The sequence below is a fragment of the Mustela nigripes genome, chromosome 3 (genome assembly GCF_022355385.1).
Source record: "Mustela nigripes isolate SB6536 chromosome 3, MUSNIG.SB6536, whole genome shotgun sequence".
NCBI classification, from domain to species: domain Eukaryota; kingdom Metazoa; phylum Chordata; class Mammalia; order Carnivora; family Mustelidae; genus Mustela; species Mustela nigripes.
In genome coordinates this window covers 61,108,961-61,136,215 of record NC_081559.1, presented here as the reverse complement: position 1 = coordinate 61,136,215, position 27,255 = coordinate 61,108,961, and the positions used below count along the sequence as shown (strand labels likewise).

At 34.3% G+C, this 27,255-nt stretch overlaps 1 protein-coding gene across 1 annotated transcript in view; it reads left to right on the top strand.

Moving 5' to 3' along the window:
• The window catches only part of LOC132013797 (sodium channel protein type 3 subunit alpha), a 107,044-nt gene that overhangs the window by 26,359 nt on the left and 53,430 nt on the right, over positions 1–27,255 (top strand). The window contains exons 3-11 of the mRNA XM_059394095.1: positions 2,780–3,093; positions 8,475–8,593; positions 12,152–12,241; positions 16,569–16,697; positions 17,360–17,451; positions 18,281–18,553; positions 18,763–18,826; positions 23,492–23,633; positions 24,719–24,925. Coding sequence (XP_059250078.1) covers positions 2,830–3,093; positions 8,475–8,593; positions 12,152–12,241; positions 16,569–16,697; positions 17,360–17,451; positions 18,281–18,553; positions 18,763–18,826; positions 23,492–23,633; positions 24,719–24,925 — 1,380 coding nt within the window. The 5' untranslated portion in view covers positions 2,780–2,829. The remainder of the gene's footprint in view (positions 1–2,779; positions 3,094–8,474; positions 8,594–12,151; positions 12,242–16,568; positions 16,698–17,359; positions 17,452–18,280; positions 18,554–18,762; positions 18,827–23,491; positions 23,634–24,718; positions 24,926–27,255) is intronic.

The following is a 27,255-nucleotide window of genomic DNA, read 5'->3' as shown; positions in this document are numbered from 1 at the left end:
GTTTAACTAAATGCTCAAATACAAAAGTAACCTTTTTTTTCCTCCCATAAGAAAGCAACCATGTTTCATAGAAATGTCTTAAGATAGCTTTGTCATGCTGTTGCATTTTTTTCTCACCATAGCACATACCCTCCCTAATGTCCATCACCCAGCCACCATATCCCTTCCACTCCCCTCCAATCCAGCAACCCTCAGTTTGTTTCCTGAGATTTCATTTTCATTTAGCACTTGGTAAGACCCAAATCCATTCAGTTGATGAAAGGTGATGAGAAATAGGTGGATTACACATTTCTGGGTATTTAAGGCTTGCAGTTAATGTGCAAACTCCTTCCACATTCAAAAGTATAAATGCGATGATCCCATACAGCCTAGTGCTGGGTTATGTGAACATCAAAATGGACATAAAATGGCTAAAAATTTTAATTCTAGTTTGTGCCATCTACCATGAATTTGGAAGGTACAAATTAAATAGCTGAATTAGAAGGTTTGAGAATACTTTTTCTATTTTAATATAAAATGAACTAATTTATTTTGTGCCTTCTAAATTCATTTGATAGGGTACAAAACAAAACAAAACAGCCCCATCCCACCATAAATCAGAAGTTCATTTTCAGAGCTAGTGGCAAAAATGACATGGCTTTTTGACAGCTGATATTTTATAACTTACTTGGAATATACTTGGATATTTATAACTTACTTGGAATATACTTTCAGCAATATACTAACAGCAATGTCATATTATAAATACTAATTCAATGAAAAGACACAACTATTAAAAATACTTTAGTCATTGGAATAGACCAGGCAACTAGTAATTCAGATATAAACTCAAAAAACTTACATAATAATCTATAATCACTTTTAGTCTATATCATTTTTCTTACATTGCTGTAAGATCTAGAGTTCCTCATTCTTTGTAAGCTTAGTATATCCATGAAATAAACAGCTAAGATTAAAAGGCCATTTAGGGATAAACTACTATGGAGACCAGAATAAGTGTGGGAGCAGAGATGAGGTGGGTGGTTGGGATAGGGAAAATGTCACAGATGACTTTGATGATTACCCTGATGTCATGGTTGTAGACTGTTCTATAAGGGATTGATGTACTAACTGTATTTTGTTGTTACTGTTTCTTTTTCCTATCTTAATTTTTTAAATGTGATTTTTGGCACAATGCAAAATAAAATAACTGTTAACTTAGATTTCCAAATACAAGAAAAATACAATAATCCAGCTTGGATTTCTGGCATTTTTGACAGTTCTGTCACATTTCTAGCAGATTTTTTTTTTCCTTTCTTGGAGAATTAAGCAGGTGTCAGCCTTCTTTCCTTTCTAATCCCAGACAGTTGCTTGGCATGGGTGAATATGACCCTGTACTCTGTACTTCCTAGCCCACTCCAGGAGCTCATTGGTCAGCTGTGGTTCCACCAAATAAGGGCCTTACTTAAAAAGGAGAGTGGCTTGAATTGTGAGAATGCCTGAAATCACAACAGAGGAAATAGCTGAAGGAACAAAATATAATTAGATTATGATAGATGACACCAACACAGTGCTTACTAATCCCAAAACTATTCTAGACACTTAATGTAAATTAATTCATTTATTCCTTATGATAACCTGGGAGGTCAGTTCTCATAGCATCCCCATTTTATAAACGGAGACTGAAGCACTGAGGGGTTACATTCTGCAAAGTCATACAGCTCATCAATGACAGAGCCAGGGTTAAGAACGGAGGCAGTCTAGCTCCATAGTCCATGCTTCCAACCACTACACCAAATGGAAGATTCAAAAAGAATATGAAAAGTGTCTTGGAGTAGTTGAGTAACAGCAGACTGGAAAAAGAAATACATTCTGCATTGCCTCAGAAGATGCTTCAGAAGGATCCAAGGTGAGAAGCTGAAAGGAAATCATTTTGGGGGTACTTGTGTGGCTCAGTCAGCTAAGCATCTGTCTTTGGCTCAGGTCATCATCTCAGGGTCCTGGGATGGAGCCTCATGTCAGGCTCTCTACTCAGCAGGGAGTCTCCTTCTCCCTCTCCCTTTGCTCCTTCCTCTTGTTCATGCTTTCTCTCTCTCTCTCTTTCAAATAAATAAAATCTTTGAAAAAAAGAAGAAGAAGAAAGAAAAGAAAATAGTTTTAACTTTTCCGTCGCTGCTGACGGTCAGGCTTTGTTTGGATAACCAGTGGTCAGTGATGATGATGGTGACAACCAGAACAGCGGTTGGATTAGGCAAAACTTCTTTTCTTATTCTGAGATTTTAGGAGTCAGGCATATACCAGTGTATTTCTTTATTTGGAGAGCTAGTAAGATGTGATAAAAGGAGTGGGGGTGGGGAATGATGGGTCCTTAAGTAATTTCACTGATAAGCATTACTGACATTACTCTTTTTACCAAAGTATACTATAATATGTTTTGGTTCAAAGGTCTCAGACCAGACTTTGATAGACTTATAAAACTAGTTTATTGAACATTAAACTGGATAATGATGCTTCCAGGTTAAAAGTTGTTGTGCAGCACTAAGATGTTTATACTTTTAAAAAGTCACCAGAAGAATCCCCAAAGGAACATTGTAACATGTTTATACTAAGCACTGAGAAAGAAAAGAAGTCTATGCATTAAAGAAGAGAAGTTTTTTTCCCACCAAAAATAAATATTCATTTATTAATATACTACCAAAGAATTTACTAGAAGAAACATTAAATGTCATCTTGGCTGATTTTCTTAATCCCTCTCACTCACTTGCTTTCCTATCTCTCGTGCATTTTTTTTCCTTGGTAGGCAATTCTTATGCAAGAAGCTAAACGTAATTAAATGTGCAGGATGAAAAGATGGCACAGGCACTGCTGGTACCCCCGGGGCCTGAAAGCTTCCGCCTTTTTACTAGAGAATCTCTTGCTGCTATTGAAAAACGTGCTGCAGAAGAGAAAACCAAAAAGCCCAAGAGAGAACAAGACAATGATGATGAGAACAAACCAAAGCCAAATAGTGACTTGGAAGCTGGGAAGAACCTTCCATTTATTTACGGAGACATTCCTCCAGAGATGGTGTCAGAGCCCTTGGAGGACCTGGACCCGTACTATATCAATAAGAAAGTGAGTGTTGATTTTATACTTTCAAAAGTTAAGTTATATTTCCAAATTTAAGTCTTTAATTAAACACTAATGTTAATATACTTTTCTCTGGCTCATATACATATTGCATCGTACGTTTTCTACTGTTAAAGACTTTGTACTTTTTATTTCCACTTACTTTTAAGCACAGTAGCCAAAGTCAAGATTTGGCTACAGTGAAGAGCTATGATAGATAAACGAATACTTTCTATAATTTCACAGTAACTGAAATAGTCAAAATTAAAATTGACACTTACAAAGCAAAATATCTGTTATCACTGACATATGTCAGCACATGGTAGACAACAGAAGAGCCATGTAAAAGAAGAGTTATGGGCATATGTACTTCTTATTTTTTAGTTCTTAATTGTCTTGAAGTTTGCTCACAAGAGATTTGTATTCTAGAGGGTAATAATCTTACTTAGCATCCTCCTGTAAGAAGATAATACATTGACAAGCACAGTCACACCTACTTATTGTTAAAACATCACTCAGCAAAAAAAATGTCAAGAACAAAACACAAAAACCCCTCAAGTTTTCTCTATCTACATATGATTTGAATCAAGTCATGACTATGCCTTCCTAATGCTATAATAATAATATAATTCTGTCAGAATTAACTAGTTTTTGAAGTTAAACCAGCTGTGCAGAGTTTTATAGCAAATATTTTTTTCTTAATGGATGATAGATACTGCATCATCTAATTGGGTATTTTGGCATTTTATAACACACAATTTATATTTCACATTCATAAGCATAAAAACAGGTCTATATAGAAACTAGAGATAAATAAATATCACCATGAATTGATGGTTCGCAGTTTAAAGAAGTTACTGAATGCCTTCATTAATCAGAGCCAGTCCTTTTAGAAAGAATAGCTAAGGAAATTGCATTCTCTAAGCAGTATGTGATTTAACCTTATAAGACCAGTGATGGGTAAAGAACCTGACAGTTAACCATCCAAAGGTGGAACTAGCCCTCAAGGAGGGCTTCTCAAACTCACATGTGTATACACATCATCTAAGGATCTTGTTAAGATACAGATTCAGATTCCAGAGGTCTGTGGGGCCAGAGATCCTGCATCTCTAACAAGTCCTTGAGTGAGACTCCTTCTGCTATAATACACGGGCCACACTTGGAGGAGCAAGCTCTAAAATGCTTTCTAAAAGTCATAAAATCAATTTAAATAGTTAAACAGGCCCTTTCTTTTTCCTTTGAAACTAGTTTCATGAAAGTGGCATTTAATACTGATTCACACATTTTTGAAAGTCATTTGTTCCAGTACTCTACTATAGAAGTGATAAGGAAAAATTTGAAAATTTGAAATTTAGTTACAGTTACTGTTATACATGATGATGACAGTGAGACCTCCCCCCCAGAAACTAGAATAAAATTCTCCTTAAAATTACTGATTCAAAGTAAATATTTGCAAAGATGTCTTTAAGAGACAGGGGTATGCTCACTCTGACATTCTTAGAAGTATTAGTCTACGGACGGCCATACCACCCTGAACGCGCCCAATCTCGTCTGATCTCGGAAGCTAAGCAGGGTCGGGCCTGGTTAGTACTTGGATGGGAGAAGTATTAGCTACTAAAAGAAAGGAAGTATCCTTAGGAAAGGAAATTGGTAAGATTAAGGGGTGGGGAGAATAACAGAGACAAACACTGGCATTTTCCAAAGGAAACAGGTCTTTAGAGTAGCCCTGAAAGCATTTTCCTCCCCAAATCAAGGCTATTTCATTGTAGACGAGCTATACCGGGCTACCTAACAGAGGTGTCATTAAACATTGTGCAGCATTTGATTAAGTCGGCTTATTTGGACTCCACCCTCTGCAGAGAACCTTTTTATTATAGTTTGTCTTCCCACAGATCTGCTTGAAAGGAAAGAAAATGCTGGTTATGACACTGCAATTATTTCAGTCCACGTGACAGTAATACATCTCATTGTAAATAAATAGATTGGCATTCTGATTTTGTATGTGAGGCTTTCAGGCTTGGTTACTGTGAGTCCGCTGCTAAGAAACAGAATTGTTCTGTGTATGTTAACGAAGTCAGTTTTTATGGCCTTCCTGTCTGAGAACCAGACTTGGACCTTGATTTATTCCTAGTGGCCATGGTCCATCTTGTGAGACATCTAGACTATTCACTTTTTACTGTTGGCGCACTGCCTTTCTTTATGAAGAATCTACAAAAATGAAGACTGAGGTACTATTGAAGAAAAAGGTAGTTTGTGATTGTTCGGATTGAAGGAGCTAACGTAAGAAGCTAACGGAGAAGTTCTGGAATTAAAAACATGGTATGAAGTTTGTGTTAATTATTTGAATAACGCAGGTAAAAGGCACTTCAAAACTGTAAAGCATTATATAACAATTTGCTGCCATTAATTATGATATATTTTACATACCTAATTTAATCAGATAATCAGATGAGCCACCTCACAATGCATTTCAATGGTGTTTAAATTGACCAGGTAACAACTGAAGAATAGTGACGCTGATAATCATAAGAAGCTAACGTTTGTTGTGCTCCTACTTTGTTGGGCATTGTTTCATCACGTTAAGTGTCATAGTTCATTTAATATTCCAAGAACCAGTCAAGCAGTACTATATTAGCCTCATTTTACACACGGGAGGTCAAGCCCAGAGTGGTTAAGTAACTTGCCCAAGTCACACTCCATAAGTGGTGAATTCAGGGATTGAAGCCAGGCAGTCAGAACTCTTAAGCACTAAGCAAAACTATATATGGCATTTTTTAATAAAATGAAAGAAAACATTAAAAAATTGGTTGTATGCTTTTTTGAACTCTCTATTTCATAATGTCCTATTCAGAGATATAAAGCTTACTCTTGCCTCAAGTAGTAAACATTTTAGTGAATCTGTCAGATGTATATTCATCTGGGAAAAAGCAAGCAGCATTCCAGAGTGAACAGCAACTAGTCTGTCATACTGACACTATAACATTCATCACCTTAGTACTAATATGTAATAATTTTTTCAAGTCGCATCATTATTTATCATCACTTGAGGACCAGATTGACACTATTTATCCCTCCTCCAATTATCTGTCACTCTCTCCAGTAATTTTCAGTTTATGCACATCTCTCAATAACCTCAGAGTCCCAAATTTCAAGTGTCTTCCTTGTAATTATTTCACTAATTACAATTACAATTTCACTAATACAGGATATTAGTATTTTATTCCTCATTTCTCAGAACTCAAGGTTTTGTGTTAGGTGGTGTTCAAAATAAACTTTAAATTGTGTTCTTAAGGCCTGCTCTGTTCCAGAACCTGCAAATTCAATGAAGATGCCCTTGACATGTCATTTTTAATCCCATTAGTTCCATGAAGGCTAAGGCTAATCTTTCGGGAGAGCAGAGGATTTCGTGTTTAAAGGGACATTTCACTCCTGTCACTCTGTTTTTGGAGATTTTTCAAAATAAATTCCTCTCCTAACGTTACAAGTGGTAACTGCTTTTTCAGGGAAACTGCCTCACAAAAGAATGAGTAAATGCACTTTTAATTATTGTGAAGTTTACATCATTGAATGCCTAAATGTATCTAGATTGTTTGTAATATTAAATGATCTAATCCTGTGAATTCAAGAAAGTCCTTTAATGCATTTGTGCTTTGAGGGCAGTATTCCAAATATCCAAAATCCCTTATGGGTGATCTCAATGCTAGTAAAAAAAGTTTACTTGCCCTCCTCATAGAATTTTTCAAATTTATAGATTGCTATTCATGGAAAACGATTGGTTAGGTAATGTTTGGCTCATGTTTGGCTCCATGGTCTTGAATACAAAAGGGTAATGTATGAAGAAATTTTCTCTGTCCTTTATGCTCAAAATATAAGTATTTCTGTCTACCTATTCAAACACTGCCATGTTGTCAGTGAACATGATTGTATGGGATACAAACCTTAGTTTAAGAGTAAAAACATATTATTAAGCAAATGGATGTACTGATGTCTTAAAGGTAAATGGCATCTTAAAGGTAAGCCTGCACTTAATTAAAACAAGTGTTTATTTACAAACCACACTATTAAGTACTGTGGGGAAAAAATGGAGAAAAAGTAGATTAAGGCTTTTATGCTCAATAGGTTCTAACAACTTCTAACCTAGTCCTCAGTGGAATGAACCCTACATGTAAATTGCTACTTGACTGTAATTAAAAGCAACATGCCAACGTGTGCAAATTTATATACTAAGACTTACTGATAAAGGGAAACAATTAGAAGTGATCAGAAGGCAGTGATTTATCTGGAAAGACATGATAGAGGAGGTGATTTTGATAACTGAGGACATTTTTGAAAGTAGGTCTTTCCAAACCTGGCTGCAGGTTTGGAAAATTACCAGAGGAAATTTTAAAAATAATACCCATGTCTATGCCCATCCTCCAGAAATTGACTCAATTGGTTTTGTATGGGACCCAAATATTGGCAAATTTAAAATCACCTCAAGAGAATCAAATATAGAGAGAGGACTAAGAACTTTGATTAAATAGTTGGTAGGACCTCATTGTCAGGCCTGTTATGGACCTGAAAAGGGGGGAGTTTATATTAGATGACCTCTCAGGTACCTCCATCCTCTAGGATTTTAGGATACATTTTCAGAATCAGAGGGCAAAGCTGACAGGTTGTGAGTTAAATTGACAGGTGGACAGTCAATTTGTTGGAGCAGAGACGGCTTAGTGGGAAATACTAAAAGTTGATCCTGGAGAGATGTGGTGGGAATCACTGAGTAACATGGCTTAAATGCTAAATTGATGGTTACAGGTTTCAGGTCATAGAATTTTAGCTACAGAATGCCCTTTGAAATGATGTGAAGGCTAATTCTCAATGCAGCTTTCCCTTCTTAGTATTACCAGCAGATCTACAGAATCAGCAAAACCAGGTTATTCAGTCTGTTTGAACATTTTAAAGTAGGACAACTACCATAGGGAAAATAGAGAGGATTCATAAACTTTAGAGTTCAAAGATTTGAAATAATTAAAATAAAAAAGATTATTTTTGTAGCAATATGTACAGAATAATCTGAAAAAGTCACCAAAACTGGAGACAGATGGTAAGCTTTAAATAAAATTGGAGTCTGTAAAGTTACAATTTGATAAAAAAAAATTTTGTGTAGGATCATCAGTTTGTATCAGAAAGTTGGAACTCTAGAGACAAATTAGGTAATAGTAAATCATATGTTTACTATGTTAAGTCAGGCAAGAAACATCTAACATGTTTATAGTTACAATAAACCAATTTGTTTAAACAAACAAGATTGAACAAACAAATCAGGTAAAAAGTTCTTCATCTGCTTAAGCTCTTCAAGTAAGCCACATGTCTAATCTAGTAATTATTTTTCATATTTTCTTTTTCAGACTTTTATAGTATTGAATAAAGGGAAGGCAATTTTCCGATTCAGTGCCACCTCTGCCTTGTATATTTTAACTCCGCTAAACCCTGTTAGGAAAATTGCTATTAAGATTTTGGTACATTCATATCCTTTTCATGTGACTGAATGCTGGTACTTGATTTTATAGAAAATGTCATTCTTTTATACATATTTTTATATTTATATTTTACATATATTGTGTTATATATTATATACAATTTCTTTAATATTAATTGTGACATTGTTATTTAATCTGTTCTCACTAATTTTTCTGCCACTTATTAAAAGATTAGTATAGAATGACTATTATGATCCTAGAAGTAAAAATGAACTATGTTAGTGAATGTGTAAATGAAACATACTGTGTAGAAGGAAAAGCAGCAAATCTACTTCACACTTTTATTATCCTCCATACCACACATAATTATTGCTAAAGAAACATAGTCTATTGTGGTTAGTATTATTATCCATAGTACCAAATATTCTTACTTTTATGCCTTAATTGGTTCTGTATCTTCAGCACCTGGATCTGTCCATCCTTCCTTTACTAAATATTTATTAAACTATATATGTGCCTAAATATCTAATATATATTTAAAAATCACTGAACTTAAGACTACTTACAATGATAGTCAAAACCCATCAAACAAGGACAGAATAGGTGTGGATTTCAACAAATTCTCCAATAGGTAATGATAAAAGAGAAAGGTATTCAGAGGCTGTGTTTAAGAATGGACATTTTTTATTTTTTTAAAGTTTTTATTTAAATTCCTGTTAGTTTAACATACAGTGTAATATTAGTATCAAGTGTACCATTTAGTGATTCAACTCTTCCATACAATACCCAGTGCTCATCACTAGTGCACTCCTTAATCCCCATCATCTATTTAACCCACTCCCCACTCACCTCCCCTCTGGTAACCATCAGTTTGTTCTCTGTAGATAAGAGTCTATTTCTTGGTTTGCTTCTTTTTCCTCCTATGATCATTGGTTTTGTTTCTTAAATTCCACATATGAGTGAAATCATATGGTATTTGTTCTTCTCTGATTGACTTGATTCAATTAGCATTATATCCTCTAGCTCCATCCATGTCGTTGCAAATAGCAAGATTTCAATCTTTTTTATGGCTGAGTAATATTCGCGTGCGTGCGTGTGTGTGTGTGTGTGTGTACACACACCACATCTTTATTCATTCCTCGGTTGATGGACATTTGGGCTTTTTCCATAATTTGACTATTGTAGATAATGCTGTTATAAACACTGGGGTGCATGCATCTCTTTGAATTAGTATTTTTGTATTCTTTGGACAAGTGCCTAGTAGTACAATTGCTGGATTGTAGGGTAGTTCTATTTTTAACTTTTTGAGGATCCTCCATATTGTCTTTCAGAGCAGCTGTATGTTTGCATTCCTACCAACAGTGTAAAAGCGTTCCTCTTTCTCTACATCCTTGCCAACATCATTTGTTTCTTGTGAGATGTTATCATTTTTTTCTTTTTCAAATTTTTATTTAAATTCTAGTTAATTAACATATAGTGTAATACTGGTTTCAGGGGAATTTAGTGATTCATCACTTACACGAAGCTCCAATGCTCAACACAAACGCCCTCCTTAAAACCCATCATCCATCTAGCCCATTCCCCACACACCTCCCCTCCATCAATCCTATAGTTAAGAGTCTCTTATGGTTTTTTTCCCTCTTTTCCCTCCCTCCCCTATGCTCATCTCTTTTGTTTCTTAAGTTCCACATATGAGTGGAATCATATGGTATTTGCCTTTCTCTGACTGACTTATTTCGGTTAACACAATACACTCTAGTTCCATCCACGTCATTGCAAATGGCAAGATTTTTTTCTTTTTGATGGCTAATATTCCATTGTGTGTGTGTGTGTGTATACATACCACATCTTCTTTATCCACTCATCAGCTGATAGACATTTAGGCTTTTTCCATAATTTGGTTATTGTTGAGAATGCTGTTATAAACATCAGGGTGTGTGTGCCCCTTTGAATCAGTATTTTTTTTTTAATCCTTTGGGTAAATACCCAGTAGTGCAATTACTGGGTCATAGGGTAGTTAGTTCTATTTGTAACTTTCTGAGGAACCTCCATACTATTTTCCAGAGTGGCTGCACCAGTTTGCATTCTCATCAAGAGTATAAGAGGGTCCCCTTTTCCTACATCCTCATCAACAACTGTTGTTTCCTGTGTTGTTAATTTTAGCCATTCTGACAGGTGGGAGGTGATATCTCATTATAGTTTTGATTTGTATTCCCTTGATGATGAGTGATGCCAAACATCTTTTCATGTGTCTGTTGGCTGCCTGTATGTCTTCTTTGGAAAAAGTCTATTCATATTTTCTGCCCATTTTTAATTACATTATTTGCTTTTTGGGTGTTGAGTTTTATAAGTTCTTTATATATTTTAGATACTAATTCTTTATCAGATATGTCATTTGCGAATAATCTCCCATTCTGTAGGCTGCCTTTTAGTTTTGTTGACTATTTCCTTTGCTGTGCAGAAGTTTTTTATTTTGATGAAGTCCCAATAGTTTATTATTGCTTTTGTTTCCCTTGCTTCAGAAGACATATCTAGTAAGAAGTTGCTATGGCTGGTGTCAAGGAGACTACTGCCTGTGTTCTCCTCTAGGTTTTAATGGTTTCCTGTCTCACATTTAGGTATTTAATCAAGAATGGGAATTTTATACAGATAGATTAAAAATAGCCTTATTTTAAAAAAAAACTTACTAAAAGAGAGACAAAAGACTGGTTAACCTAGAGATAGGGAAAATAGGACCAAACTTTTTCATTTGAATTCTTTTCATTCTATGGTTTGATTATTAGCAAGCACTTATATTTTTAAATTAAAGATTTACCCCCCCCCCCCAAATAACCATAATCTTCCTTAGAGTGAGGTCTGAGTGAGATCCTAATAGAAATTAATTACAGCTAATTCTCAGGAAGTTTTCAAAACAGCACTCATCTATTTAGGAACGGTGTGGACTAGATACAGAAGGATATCTAGATGGTCCATTAAGTTCTCCCACAGTCTAAAGTGAAAATAAAAAGTTAGAAAACAATATTAACTTATCAGCAAAAAAATTCTCTCTTCCTTTACTCTTAATAAAAACACTGAAAGAATGAGTCACATCACAATAAGATTATTAAAAGTACCTGATTACAGTATAATTCTCAATGTAATCCTTGAATATACTGGGGTATTCTTTCTCAGGTTTTTATATTGCATTCATTAATGTTTTATCAGTCAGTGGTGATTTTAAATTATATCTGAAGTTGTACTTCAGATATAATAACATACTTTTTACACTTTCATTTTACACTTATATTGTGAACTTACTAAAGAATGGTCATTTCTCCTTGCAGTGCTATTTCATATAACTGATTGGAATGCAAAATTCCCATTGCTTAAAACAGAGATCTCTTTCCATTAAATTCAGTTCTGTGAAGTTTTACATTTCATGTAAAATGAAAAAGAGTAGACCAAGGATGTATGACAGGCTTTGAAGTTTCTTATTACTTTTGCCATTGTTTTAAAACAAGTAAGACATATTTCACAGGTAACTTTGACAATTTTTTTTTTTGTATTGGGTTGTTTGTAAATGGTCTTGATAATATACTAGCATTTATTCCTTAACTATGATCCACTTTATTCAGCATGCTTATCATGTGCACTATTTTGACCAACTGTGTATTTATGACCTTGAGTAACCCTCCAGACTGGACGAAGAATGTAGAGTAAGTAGGAATGACTTCTTCGAATGAGAAATGCACACTCAAATTACCTAGCATTTGTCTTATGGTTATGGTCTGACTTAAGTTTTACACGTTTCTGGAGTCAGGCTAAAAATTTCTAATAAACAGTTATTTCCATAACATGAAAGAACATAAGGGAAGTTCTTTGGGGGAGCTTCTCTTCTATGAGGTAAGTATTCTTTCCAAAAAATGCATGATAGTATCTGTTTAAGGAAGGTTGTAAAAAGTAAATATACTAGCTGGTAAACTAAACCAATCATTTAGCATAAAAGTTAAAATTCAATAATAGGTATGCATTTTAGATTTTTTTTTTTTAAATGACCATTTTGGGCACCTGAGTGGCTTAGTGGGTTAAGCACCCAGCTCTTGATTTCAGCCCAAGTCATGATCTCAAGGAGCCTATGCAGAGCCCCATATCAAGCTCTGCACTCAGCAGGAAGTCTGCTTGTGGATTCTCTCTCTCTCAAATAAATAAATATTTAAAAGAAACAACAACAATGCCATTTGAGTAATATGATGAATAAAATTATTTTATTCTGGTATATTACTATTATTGTTATATTCTCATAAAACAGATTTAGGTGTTTAGCATAATTTATTATAGTAGGTATTTTGGTTATATGTTATATCATTATAGTTGGGAAAATACATTTAGGTGTTTAAGTAACTTAGATATTTAGTTATACTTAGATATGTAGTTTATTCAGACACAGCATGTGTGCTAAAACACGATAGATGTGTTCCATAAAAGAAATAAAACATCTCTACAAAATCATAGCTCAAAAAATAATAGGGCTAACAAAACAAACTGAGGGTTGCTGGGGGGAGGGAGGTTGGGAGAAGCGGGTGGGATTATGGACATTGGGGAGGGTATGTGCTTTGGTGAGTGCTGTGAAGTGTGTAAACCTGGCGATTCACAGACCTGTACCCCTGGGGATAAAAATATATGTTTATAAAAAATAAAAAATTTAAAAAAAAAGAATAAAAAAATTAATAGGGCTTAAGGGGAAAACATGATTAAGAGCAGATCACTCAAAACTTAGGAAACTTTGTAATTAAAACGCTAATCAAAAACCATAACAATCCCAATAAAAATACCGCCAAGTTAAAGCTCTATAGACATTTGTACTTAAAATCACAGCCAGAAACTCCTTTGCAGACTCACAACCAGGTTGTGGCCTTTCTGCCTTAAGATGAAGATCTGGGGACATTTCTATCATGTCATCAAACTAAAATATTTGATGTATTATTTTAATACAAAGGAAAAGTTCTAGGCACAATATTTCTTGGGCATTAAACTAGCCCCTGCTTCCACTAAAGAAGGCTCTTATATGTCAACTTTCTGCATTAGTACTTAGGTCTCCCTTTAATGCTAAAGATGTTTTATTTAAATGTAAGGATAAAAATGCCACTAATTGATTCAAAACATCAATGTGCTGAGAAAATTTTTGCATTAACTAACATAATTTCTGCATTATAACAGCATTATTTCCTAAGTTTTCTTTCACATGTGAGATTATTCATGACAGAGAAACATATTATTTAGTGAAACAGAAGGTGTTTAGGTTATGTAGATTATTATGTAGATTATTTATGTACTGTATAATACAATGATAACATTTGGTGAAAAAGGTTTTTAGTATGTTCTTTTTATTGTTATATTTTTTAAAAGTAATATCTAATAAGAAATAAGTTATTACAACAAATATTGCCACTTTTATATACTTCTATTGGGGATTTAATGCACTAATCTAAGCCATCATTTGTCAGTTTAACACATTAAAAAAAATTTTTTTAATAGTAGCTTGGAAATGTTCCTTAGAAATAATTTTAGTAGAGAATCCAGTTCTTGTGCTGAGGTAAGCAATTTAACAGAATTCTTTGTTATCATTTATAATTTGTGGATTAACAAATGGACATACCTATATAAAACCAATCTGTATGTACTCTTCCTAGAAGAAATTAATGAAACATTTATTTGTATAACATTATTAAAAGATAGGTAAAGAGGACATTTGAATATTATTACTTGAATATGCTCATCTCTCTCTTTCCTTTCTTGGGGGAGGCAAAAGGGAGGGGTTAAGGGAAGGGGAGAGAATCTTAAGCAGGCTCCACATCCAGCACAAAGCCTTAATCTCATGGTCTCATGAGCAGAAATCAAGAGTTGGGTGATTAATCGACTGAGTCAATCATGTCCTTCAGCAGGTTTCTCTTTTTAAGGTCATTTTTAGAGATAACTATATCCATTATGAAAATGGTCTTGTGCGTACAAAAGGTTTTGACTTCATTTGGTGGGAAAACTTTGTATAATTATCAGGATCATTTATCACTTGACAGCAAAGTAGCAGGAAAACAACCAAAATTAGTAGTTATAGCCTGTAAGCCAAACCAAATAAACAAGAGTGCAAAGAAAAAGAAACCAGTTATGACATGAAAACAAGGTCACTGATAGCATAAACAGTTTGGTACACAGAATAGGCTGAGGACCATATGGTATAGTGAGGGTCATGTTATGAAAGGCAGGCACAGATCTACAGACATCATAATTACAGGGGAAAAAAAACTGGGTGACATGGACAGAATCAACAGTATGATCAGAATCAACAGTGAGGCAGAGGTAAGAAAGATCAAGGTCCCCTCAATTCTCACTTACTTGTTCTATCTAGTTTGCTAATAGGCACTTCTGAACACCTGTTCTGAGCAAAGCTCTGTCTCACATGTTAAGCTCCAGGACACTCTTCCTTGGATAGGTATCAACAAAAACAGGGATAGGGGTAGGGACTTTAATATTAGATAACTTAGAATTGCCTAAGCATAGACCATAGGGCATTAACCATTAATATGATAAATAAAACATACATTGAGCTGTCTCTTATGGCTTTTCACAAGATAGCTCTCTCCGAAAGGCAATGTCATGGTGATTATGTGTAAGGTGCAAAGGTCCAAACTAAAACACAAGTAAATATAAGCATGGCATTGTAAATTATATCTTTTTCTAAAGAGGTCAGCTACTTCATAATAAGTAAAAATAGCAATTAAATTTATTTCTCAAAAGATCAACTGACTTATTTTAAAAAGGAGGAGGGGTGTTCTTAGGAAAACTTGATGTGAAGATTTCTACATAGATTTTCCTCTTATTTCTTTGTACCCTCATTTGAGAGAAATTTCTGCAGAAAACAATGCAGAAATAACTCTCCACACTTTGTTCACATATAAAATACTAGTAGGTGGGAAATACAATTAATTTTAATAAGAGTAAATCAAATCTTTGTGGCTGGGGTGAAATAATCTGAAGAATAATCTTAAATAGCACTTTTTAAAAGAACACAATGTTGAAAAACAAGTACTCTTTCTCAACTGTTTTTGGAAGAAATAGAGAATATTATCAACACTCGAAGGAGAGAGGGCTAAAAATGCACTATATATCAAACAGTAAATGGAAAAGCTTTTCACCATTTTGGAGGCTTAAATTTGAATGTGAGCATGTTTAAATGATTTGGCTCAATTGTATAGAAATGGTAGCTGATGCAGGTAAGAATCAGAAATTTGCTTTTGCTCTGAGCTTTGGTAATTTGTAAATGCACATATATAAAATACTAATAAATTATAATTTTCCTTGTATAGATATATATAAGAGAAGCAGTTTAAAACTGTATGCCTGACTCTTAAAGATAAAAAGGGGAAGCATATTTTCTAGGTTAGATATGTGAAATATGCCTAAAACTAATTCTAATCATTAATAAATTTGAATGGAGTATTTTATTATAAATAAATAAATCCAAGAAGCTTTTACCTATAGAGCTGTATTGTCTAATGAGGGAGACTCTAGCCACATGTGAAACCTGAAATTTGGTTAGTCTTAGTTGTTGAAATAATATTTTAGCTACGTTGGTTTAAATAAAATGTAATATGAAAATTAAATTCAACTGTTTTTCCTTACTTTTTTGTTTGGTTACTGAAAATTTGAAGACTACATATTTAGTTGGTATTATATCTTAATCAAACAGTGTTGCTCTAGAGGGCCAAGCTTGATGATTATCCATAAAACATATGAAATTATTCTAAAGCCTAAATAGTTAAACAAGACAAGATTCTTTGGGGAAGATAACCCTTTATCCTTTACCCTTTAACCCTTTACTCAGGCTTACAAAATTAATTAAACTAGTCAAGTCTCTGTAAATGGAAATAGGAAATAAGATTTTAGCAAATAAAATAAAACACAAGAGGATACATGTACCATATTTGAAACCATGTGTATTAACAGCTCAAATGAAACTGTTAATTTTTATTTGGATGCTCTTCCTAGGTACACATTCACTGGAATCTACACCTTTGAGTCACTTATAAAAATCTTGGCAAGAGGGTTTTGCTTAGAAGATTTTACATTCCTTCGTGATCCATGGAACTGGCTGGATTTCAGTGTCATTGTGATGGCGTGAGTATTTTTGAAAAGTTGTTAAGCTCAAAGGAATGAAAATGGTTGTAGCACAAACCAAGTGGTTGTGACATATTTTAAATGCAGAGTTTGTTTATTAGCCAAATTAACTATATACCTCATATATTTTGATAATACACATTACAATACATACAGTAAGGTAAATCTATCCGGTAAAGGAGAAATAAACAATTACTGTCATGCCATATAGTCTTCCATTTCATCAAGATGAAGTATTCATTGAGCATGATACCTCAACTATACTTTGATTTCTTACAAACTTGTTCATATTAGTGAAAATTTCATTGAAATAAGGCAACAAAATTTTATTCCTTAAAAGCAGCTTTCAGCATATGGCACCCTGAGGTCTGTAGCAAGTCCGTTTGTTAAACTCAAGGGGCTCTATACACCAAGCCCAAATTTCATTCTTTATTTAGTATAAACTTTGCAAAAACTATCAGTAACTCTGATTTAATTCTACAGGTATGTAACAGAATTTGTAAGCCTAGGCAATGTTTCAGCCCTTCGAACTTTCAGAGTCTTGAGAGCTCTGAAAACTATTTCTGTAATTCCAGGTAAGAAACTGGTATAAGAAGATAGGCTCCTTGTATCTCCAACTTTTCTTGTGTATTATTGTGTTGTGTGTGAACTCCCTATTACAGATACGTGACAGAGTTTGTGGACCTGGGCAATGTCTCAGCACTGAGAACATTCAGAGTTCTCCGAGCACTGAAAACAATTTCAGTCATTCCAGGTGAGAGCTAGGTTAAACACTGGGGCTGACTTTAAATCCACTGTAATAATATTTAGGTTGAAATCACACTTAGATCATTAGACTTGTTTGTTATTCTTGTTTGTCAACTTCAAGAATGCCAAATGATGTTTCAAAGCTGTTCAGTTCCTAAAATTTTAGAAATTACACGCTTGTAAAGTCAGCCTTTGAGTTTAACAGAGAATTGCATGAGTTGTCTATAAAAATACTAGTTTTGTGCACATGTGTGCACTCTCTCTCTCATGCTTTCTCTCTCTTTTTGCATTTATGATGTCAAGTTTTCTCTTCTACGAGATGGAAAAAGCTTTGCTACCAGGCCTTTACTAACTTAGTTGGGTTTTACCATTCACTGCAGATCTATACTGAAAATAGATCTCCTTTTATAAAGGAGAAAAGATTATTCTTGAACAGCATGGCTTAGGATATTTAATACTTTAAAATTCTTTTCTCCTCTGAATTATTGCTACTGGAGGCTGGTGTAAAGAATGGGTTGGAGGGAGATGCCTCAAGAAACACAATCTGAAATGAAAAATAACAGCAAGTTCTTTAGATGTTCATGACAACACATTAAACCACACACAAAAAAGCTTCCCGCCTAGATATTTACACTTCCATTTTAAATCTCCAGAAAGCATACTATTCATAAATAAAATCTGCTTTTCATCCATCTCCTAAACCATCTGGCTATCCATAAAGCTTTCGTGTCTAAATAGCCAAGCAACCATTTACAGGAAAAGATAATGTGTGTGACTAAAAAGACATTGCAGATTATGACACTCTTCTTTGGATGACCTACTTTTTCTCTCCTCAGGTTTAAAGACCATTGTAGGGGCCCTAATCCAGTCCGTGAAGAAGCTTTCTGACGTCATGATCTTGACTGTGTTCTGTCTGAGCGTGTTTGCTCTAATTGGTCTGCAGCTGTTCATGGGCAACCTGAGGAATAAATGTTTGCAATGGCCCCCAAGCGATTCTGCTTTTGAAACCAACACCACATCCTACTTTAATGGCACAATGGATTCCAATGGGATATTTGTTAATATAACAATGAGTACATTTAACTGGAAGGATTATATTGAAGATGACAGTAAGAAATATTGCTACATTGTTAACCTTAGTGTTGCTGAATGAATTTTCAACTATAAATAGCTAAGGCTGTGGGCTTGAAACCATCTTTGTTAATATACTTCATTTTGTCATCCACTTTGGAAATAACTGAGATACTCAAACTCTCATTTATTCCTAATGTCAGTAGGACAGATATGAAATGAAATAGTTTATTCTTTATATTAATAGGTCACTTTTATGTTTTGGATGGACAAAAGGACCCTCTACTCTGTGGAAATGGCTCAGATGCAGGGTAAGAAACACAATTTTTTAAAAAAATGTGGAACACTTTGAGAAAAATCAGATGGGAAAAATACAAGGGTATTCTTACATATGTGTAATAGTGATGCTACCTACTTAGGAAGTACCTTCTCTGTGTTAGAGGGCTGCTCTCAGTTCTAAACTTGTGGTCATTAAAATCACCCCTCTGGATGAGGACATTTTCTCCAGAATTCCATAGTTAAGATGTACCTGATTTTTACCCTAAAGTGTGAAGACACATAGTCTGTCTTTTTTGTAAACCCATTAGAGCTGTTTAATAAATACAGGGAACATTTTGATTGATGTGGGTATGTTCTGATATGATAAGTTTTGCTGTGGCTGGAAAAAATCCAGAATATAACATGATCTTCAGCAGTTGGGAAACTGTTTTTGAGAGAGTTAGGTATTCTTGAAATAGCATGAAAACCCTGTGTGCAAAAAAGCCAAGGGACAGATATATGTCAAAGGCACATGTAGGTCTGAATCTGCATGCCTAATAGTTCTTTTTGGTCACATTCTACAGTAAGAGACACTTTAGTATCTTAGTCATCCTGCTGGTCACTCATGATTAACATATTTTCCCAAGAGTATTATAAATTGATTTTAGGTCAGGGTGTAATTTTTTTAGAAGCCAAGGACAGCAATAGTTTTTGACTCTTAAACCACAGAATTTACACAGAAGAATTTTGAGTCATCCTAGAAAATGGGAAACTCATATAGCCATAAAGATCCAGGAGTATTATTGAAAATGTATATCAGTCTTGGAGATGGTGTTTGGGGGCGGGATTGTTTTCCTGATATTTTCCCTAACCTTTGTTAGGAGAATGTAGTGAATAAGAGCAAGAATTCTAGAGTTCATATATATCTGGATTCAATCCCTAACTCCACCATTTACAAACTCTGACTTCAGAAAAGTGTGTTCTAAGCTCTCTTTATCTGAGTTTATTTCCAAAACGTCGAGAGTAATATTATCTCTTAGGGTTGTTCTGGTGATTAATTACTTATTACACATAAGCACTTGGTTTAGCACTTGGTCCACCATAAGTGTGTACTGCATTTTAGGTATTATTTTTTATTATTAATAGTTAATCTAAAAGCCTGACAAATTTTTGGATAAGGCTGGAAGATGCATACTTTATCATTATTAAACTATAAAAATCACTTCTATTTATTGAGTACTTAGTATGGGTTAGGTGATGTACATGATAAAATTAATAGCCACTCTTATTAAATATCAAATAAAATTCTAAATAAATATACCCAATTTGAAGAATTCTTACAAGTATACAATAATCAAGACAGTATGGTACTGGGGAAGGAGAAGATAAATAGATCAATGGAAGAGAACAGACACCCCATCCCAAGAAAAGTAGACCTACACAAATGTAATCAACTAATTTTTGACAGACAAAAATTCAATTCAGTGGAGATAGGAAAGTTTTTGAACAAATCATGCTGGAGCAATTGGAAATCCATATGTAAAGAAATGAACCTAGATACAGATCTCACACCTTACACAAGAACTAACTCAAAATCAACCATAGATCTAAATGTAAAATTCAAAACCATAAAACTTCTTTAAGAAAGTATAGAGTAAAATCTACATGACTTAGATTTGGTGATAAGTTTTAAACCCCAATACCCAATTCAGGAAAGAAAAAACTGGTAGGCTGAACTTAAGTAAAGTTAAAAACTTCTGCTCTGCAGAGACACTCTAAAGAGAATGAAAAAAAAAAAAAACAGCCATAGTTAGGAAAAAATGTTTGCAAAACATTTATCTGGGAAAAAAAAAAAAAAACTTGTAGCCAAACTATATAAGGCACTCTTAAAACTCAACAAAAAACAAATAACTCAATTTAAAAATAGGCAAAAATCTGGACACCCTACAAAAGAATATATACAGATGGTTAATAAGGATATATAAAGATGCCAAACATCATTTGTCATTAGGGAATTGAAAACTAAAACAACAATAAATTACTACTCCATACCTATTAGAATGGCTAAAATCCCAAGAAACTAGTAACCAACTGGTGAGGATGCAGAACAACAAGAATTTTCATTCAATGCTGGTGGGAATGCAAAATAGTGCAACCATTTTGGAAGACAATTTGGCGGTTTCTTACAAAATTAATACAGTTTAACCATATGATCCAGAGATTTGCCTACTAGATATTTAGCCAATTAACTTGAACATGCATGTGAATATTTATAACAGTTGTATTCATAATCACAAGAAACTGGAAACAATCAAGATGTCCCACAATGGGTGAATGGATAACTGTGATGTATTCATCCAATGAAATATTATTCAGTGATAAAAAGAAAATGAGCTACCAAGCCACAAAAAGATATTGATGAACCTTAAATACATATTAATACATGAAAAGAAAAGAAGACCATCTGAACCTATATTTGTCTAATTCAAATTACATGACATTCTGAAAAAAATAAACAGTAGAAATGATTAAAAAATCTGTTTTTCAAGGGTTCAAGGTAGGAGGTTGACTGGGTGATGCATGGGGGATTCTTTAGGGTGGAGAAACTTCTGTATGATTCTGTATTGATGAGCATTAAGCATTTGTCAAAACTCATAGAACTTAACAGCACAAAGAGTTAACAATGTATGCAAAAACAACAACAACAACACAACATTGTATGGTTGGAATATCCCCAGTTAAATACAGAATGTAACAAAGGGATAAAAATTATTTATAATGTATAAGATAACCTTACTGAAGGAGTATGAGAATAAGTGTTGATCTAAACAACTTTGGAAATGAGTGGAGTCTATAAGGCAAAGGCAAAAAACAAACAAACAAACAAACACAACTGTACTCTAGTTGATAACGTTTTCTTCCCATGCTAGTATGGATTAACAATCCTGAATTGTTACAATTAAGCATATAGATAGTAGATGATAGAAGCCAGCCACTTTTGGACTAAGAAGTTACAGATAAGCAATGGTGGGAATCTAGAATGGTATCATGGTAATGAAATAGGGTTGGAGAGAGTATGACTTCCTGTTTAGCTTAATAGAGGCACAAATGTTTACATATACATACACATATTCATATACATATATACACAAACTTGTTATTAGAAACCGGATCTAGGTGCTATGTTTATTGCTAAGGCAGTGTCATTGCTTCTAGGTCCTCAATTGACAAAGCAAGGAGATATATGTGTATACACATACACACACACACTTGTCCTGGGTTCGAATACTGTTCTCCAATAAAAGAACAAGACTTGTTGGAGAAATCACTAATTCTAGAGCAGGAAATATAAAAGATGAGCCTAAAGCATCTTGCCAGAGAGTAAGAAAGTGTTAAAAAAACAAACAAAAACAAAACACACAGAACCATGGGGTTACATCAAAGAGATACTGGAGTCAATGGCCAAATGGCCAATGGCCATTTGGAGTCAATGGCCAATGGCCAAAACTGGGACAATTTAAGCAATAAAATAAATAAAACAATTAAACTGGAATTCAAAGTATGAAATGAATATCTTAAGGACCTACTCATATAAAGAAATGATTGAATAAGTAAATAGATAAACAAATAAATGAGAGATAATAGACAAATCCGCCATGCAAAAGAATTCCAAGAAATTTGTGTACATACTCTACTCTTAAGAAGGTGGCTCATAACTCCCCGTTCCTAATATGCGGGCTGCACATAGTGACTTTATTTCAAAGAATCCACTACGGGGGAAAAAAAAAGAAAGAGTAAATGTATAGTGGGAAAACCTGACAAACATTACAATCAAGTGATGAAAGTTAGTATACAGTGATAAGTCATATTCATCCTATGTACCCTTGATATGGTGTGACTCTAATGGTATTTTACCTCCCCACAAATCCATTCCCAATCTAATTATGAGAAAAATGTCAGACAAATCCCAATTGCAAGACATTCTTCAAAATACCTGAAAATATTCCTCAAAACTATCAAGATAATAAAAAACGAGGAAAGTCTGAAAAACTATAAGGAGAAGCCTAAAGTGACACGGTGACTAAATGTAATGTAGTATCCTGAATGGGATCTTGAAACATAATAGGATATTAAGGAAAAACTGAGGAAACCAGAATGAAGTACGGGCTTTGGTTAATAATAATGTATCAGTATTGACTGAAATGTACCATACTAATATATTAACAAGAGAGGAAACTGGGCATGGAAGCAGGGCATTTATTCTGGGCCCTCTTTGTAATTTTTCTGTAAATCTCAAATTACCCTAAAATATAAGCTTTATTTTATAAAATTCTACAGAAGTGCCTACTGAAATAGCTCATTAAGTGGTTCCCTATCCTTTGTTTCCTGGCCTTTCTTTTTTAATTATTGATTCTTGCAATTTTGTAAAGAGCAGAACACTGATGATCTCAGAGGCAAAAGTATGTGTTGCTACCTTTTTGCCATTCTAAATGTCTGCAAATCTTATTCCTTGCATCCCAGTTTACTATTGGTTTTCCTAATAAATTTCATCTAATAACAGTATCACTGAAACCAATTACCTAAAGTGCTCTGGAAATGAAGGCGAGAAAATCCATCATAGACAGCAACCCTGGGTTTTGACAATTCCTATAAATCAACATCGACTGAAATAGCTGTAATTGCCAACCTGCCACTAGCACCATTTCTCTCTCTTATAGCCAGTGTCCAGAAGGATACATCTGTGTGAAAGCTGGTCGAAACCCCAACTATGGATACACAAGCTTTGATACCTTTAGTTGGGCTTTCTTGTCCCTATTTCGACTCATGACTCAAGACTACTGGGAGAACCTTTACCAACTGGTAAGTGTCTTGTCCATTAGGGCTGCTACAACAATATACCACAGCCTGGATAGCTTATAAATAACAGAAGTGCATTGCTTACAGTTCTGGAGACTGGGAAGTTTAAGATCAAGATGCCAGCCTGGCTTCATTCTGGCAAAAGCCCCTTTTTAGTTCATAGGCTGTCATCTTGCTATGTCATCACCTGTGTAGAAAGGGCTAATCCAATTCATGACAGCTTTACCTTCACCATCTAATCACCTCCCAAAGGCCCCACCTTCTATTATACTAGGCATTAGATTTTCAAGTTAGCAATTTGGGGGAAACACAAGCATTCAGACCACAGCAGTAAGGTTCAAATTAACACATGTAAGATTTAATTTTATGAACATATATGAACCTACCGATATCAATATTGTTAATAGGAGAGTCCAGTACAAAGCATGTATGCCTAAAATCCCTACTGATCATTCAGTCAGTACATGGTACAATAAAAACTTTTTATATGAAGGACATTCTGCTAGGAAGAATGGATGATACAAGATTGCTCAAGGCTTTGAGTTCATATTCTAGTTGTAGTTATAAAAAGAGCATGTGAAAATATTTTAAAAATTGATTATATAAAAAATTTCAAGTTAAACCCATGGTTAATTGGAGCTAGAAAAGGGAGAAAGAAAGATGTTATCTCTAGATGATGTAGAGAATAGGCTGCCATGGAAAGAGAACTCCATGGAAAGGAATGAAAGATAATTATTTGTTATAATTAATAATTAAAGGTAATTATTTATTAATAGTGCCCCCCATTATGGACTCTATGATTTTAGTGAGGTTTTACATATATATATCCAACATATACTCATTTGAAAAGTGTGTGTTTGTATCAAATGACACTATAGTCAAGCCTCAGATAATTTAAATATTATTTGTGTGTATGCGTGTGTGCACGTGTGCACTTACATGTGTTCACTTTAATACCAAAAAAATCTTGGCCAAAATACGCTGGATGATAAAAAGTATTCATCTCCTCACTATCTAATTATGGAAATCAAATCTTTATTTGGGGACATTATAGAAAATACTCATGAAATTATCCTTTGTTTCCCTAGACATTACGTGCTGCTGGAAAAACATACATGATATTTTTTGTCCTGGTGATTTTCTTGGGATCTTTCTATTTGGTGAATTTGATCCTGGCTGTGGTGGCCATGGCCTATGAAGAACAGAATCAGGCCACCTTGGAAGAAGCAGAACAGAAAGAAGCTGAATTTCAGCAAATGCTGGAACAACTTAAAAAGCAACAGGAAGAAGCTCAGGTACTGAGTGATAATAAGCAAAGTTTTATTACTATTGTTATTACTACTGTAAGTTTTAAGAATATTGTTGCAGCATAGAGGTCAAACTGGAACCAGCTTTTCATTTGGTATACAAGCACTGGAATTAGAAATAAGAGAAAGCTATTCAAACTTAAAATTTTTTCTGAAGTTGAAATCAAAGGAATTTTTGACATTATATATAAAGAAGTTACTTTGGGGTAGAAAACACATTCAGGATAAGGCAGACTATGAAAGTGTATCATGAAACCTGAAGGGAGAATCTGAGATTCAGTTTAATGTGAAAAGATACATAACTGACATTTCCACCTACTCATGTTTCACCCCTAATTAGAATAAATTCAGAATAAAACATTTAAGGTTTTATTCTGAATTTAATTTATCTCAAATATTAACAAGAAAACTTTATGTATACCTACTCTTAACCACTCTTTGGGTTTTCTGCAGCATAAAAGGTATTTGCTACAGCCCCTATCAGGATATCAGGAAAGCATCTGCATTAAATGACAACTTTAAATTCTCTATATTGATAGGTTATTTGAACTCAGGGCATGGTGAATGGGTCATCCATGTCTTGAGGGAAGAGACAGAATAGTATCTGCTTAAAAGGAAAATAAATAAATAAATAGATGAAAGTCATGGGAAGACAATAAAATATGATTCATGGTAGTAAGAGTTTCTCTACATTTTTACCAGTACTTGGTTATGGTTAGTCTTATTAGCCATTCTACTAAGTACCTCATCATTTTATTCTGCATTTTCTTAATGACTAATGATGTTGAGCATATTTTCACGTTCTTATTTTCTATCTGTGTAGCTTCTACTGTGAAGTGGTTGTTTAAATCTTTTGCCCATTTGTTTTTTAAACTGGGCTTTTTGTTTTCTTGAGTTTCAAGCAGTCTTTATATATCCTGGGAATAAGTCCTTTAGTCCTTAATGATATATATGCTTTGCAGATATTTTCTCCTAATTCTTAATTTGTCTTTTCATTCTAATACAATTTTTAGATAAAAATTAAATCTGGATGAAGTATACTTTACCAACTTTTTTGTTTGTTTGGTTGGTTATGCTTTTGGTGTTGTGTCTAAGATATTTTTGCCAAATCTACATCATCAAGATTTCCTATTCTTCTTCCTAGGAGCTTTATATTTTCATGTTTTATACTTAGGTCAACGACCTATCTTATGTTAATTTTTTGTGTAAGTTGTAATTTATATGTTGAGATTTTATTCGTTTGCCTATGGATATTTAATTATTATAGCACCATTTGTTTTTCTTGCTGTAGTTTTTCTCTTTTTTAAATTTAAATTCAATTAGTTAACATATAATGTCTTATTGGTTTCTGAGGTACAGGTCAGTGATTCATCAGCCTTATATAATACCCAGTGCTCATTACATCACATGCCCTACTTAAAGTCCATCACCCAATTACCCCAACCCCCCACCCCCCTCCCCTCCAGCAACCTTCAGTCTGTTTCCTATGATTAAGAGTTTCTGGGTGCCTGGGTGGCTCAGTGGGTTAAGCCACTGCCTTTGGCTCAGGTCATGATCTCAGGGTCCTGGGATCGGGTCCTGCATCCGGCTCTCTGCTCAGCAGGGAGCCTGCTTCCTTCTCTCTCTGCCTGCCTCTCTGCCTACTTGTGATCTTTCTCTGTCAAATAAATAAATAAATAAATAAATAAAATCTTAAAAAAAAAAGAGTTTCTTAGGGTTTGTCTCCCTCTCTGATTTCATCTTGTTTTATTTTTTCCTCTCTTCCCCTATGATCCTAAAATCCACTTATCAGTGAGATCATATAATTGTTTTTCTCTGATTAACATTTTCACTAGCATAATACCCTCTAGTTCCACCCACTTGGAAATGGCAAGATTTCTTTCTTTCTTTCTTTCTTTCTTTCTTTCTTTTTTTTTATGACTATGTAGTATTGAACTATATATACATACCACATTTTCTTTATCCATTCATCTGTCTATGGACATCTGGGCTCTTTCCAGAGTTTGGCTATTGTGCATATTGCTGCTATAAACATTGGGGAGCAGGTGCCCCTTCAGATCACTGCATTTGTATCTTTGGGGTAAATACCTAGTAGTGCAACTGCTGGGTTGTAGGGTAGTTCTATTTCCAACTTTTTGAGGAACCTCCATACTGTTCTCCAGAGTGGCTGCACCAGCTTGCATTCTCACCAGGAGTGTAAGAGGGTTCCCCTTTCTCTGCATCCTAACCAACATCTGTAATTTCCTGACTTGTAAATTTTAGCCATTCTGACTAGGGTGGCACCATTTGTTGAACAAAATATTCTTTCTCCATTAAAT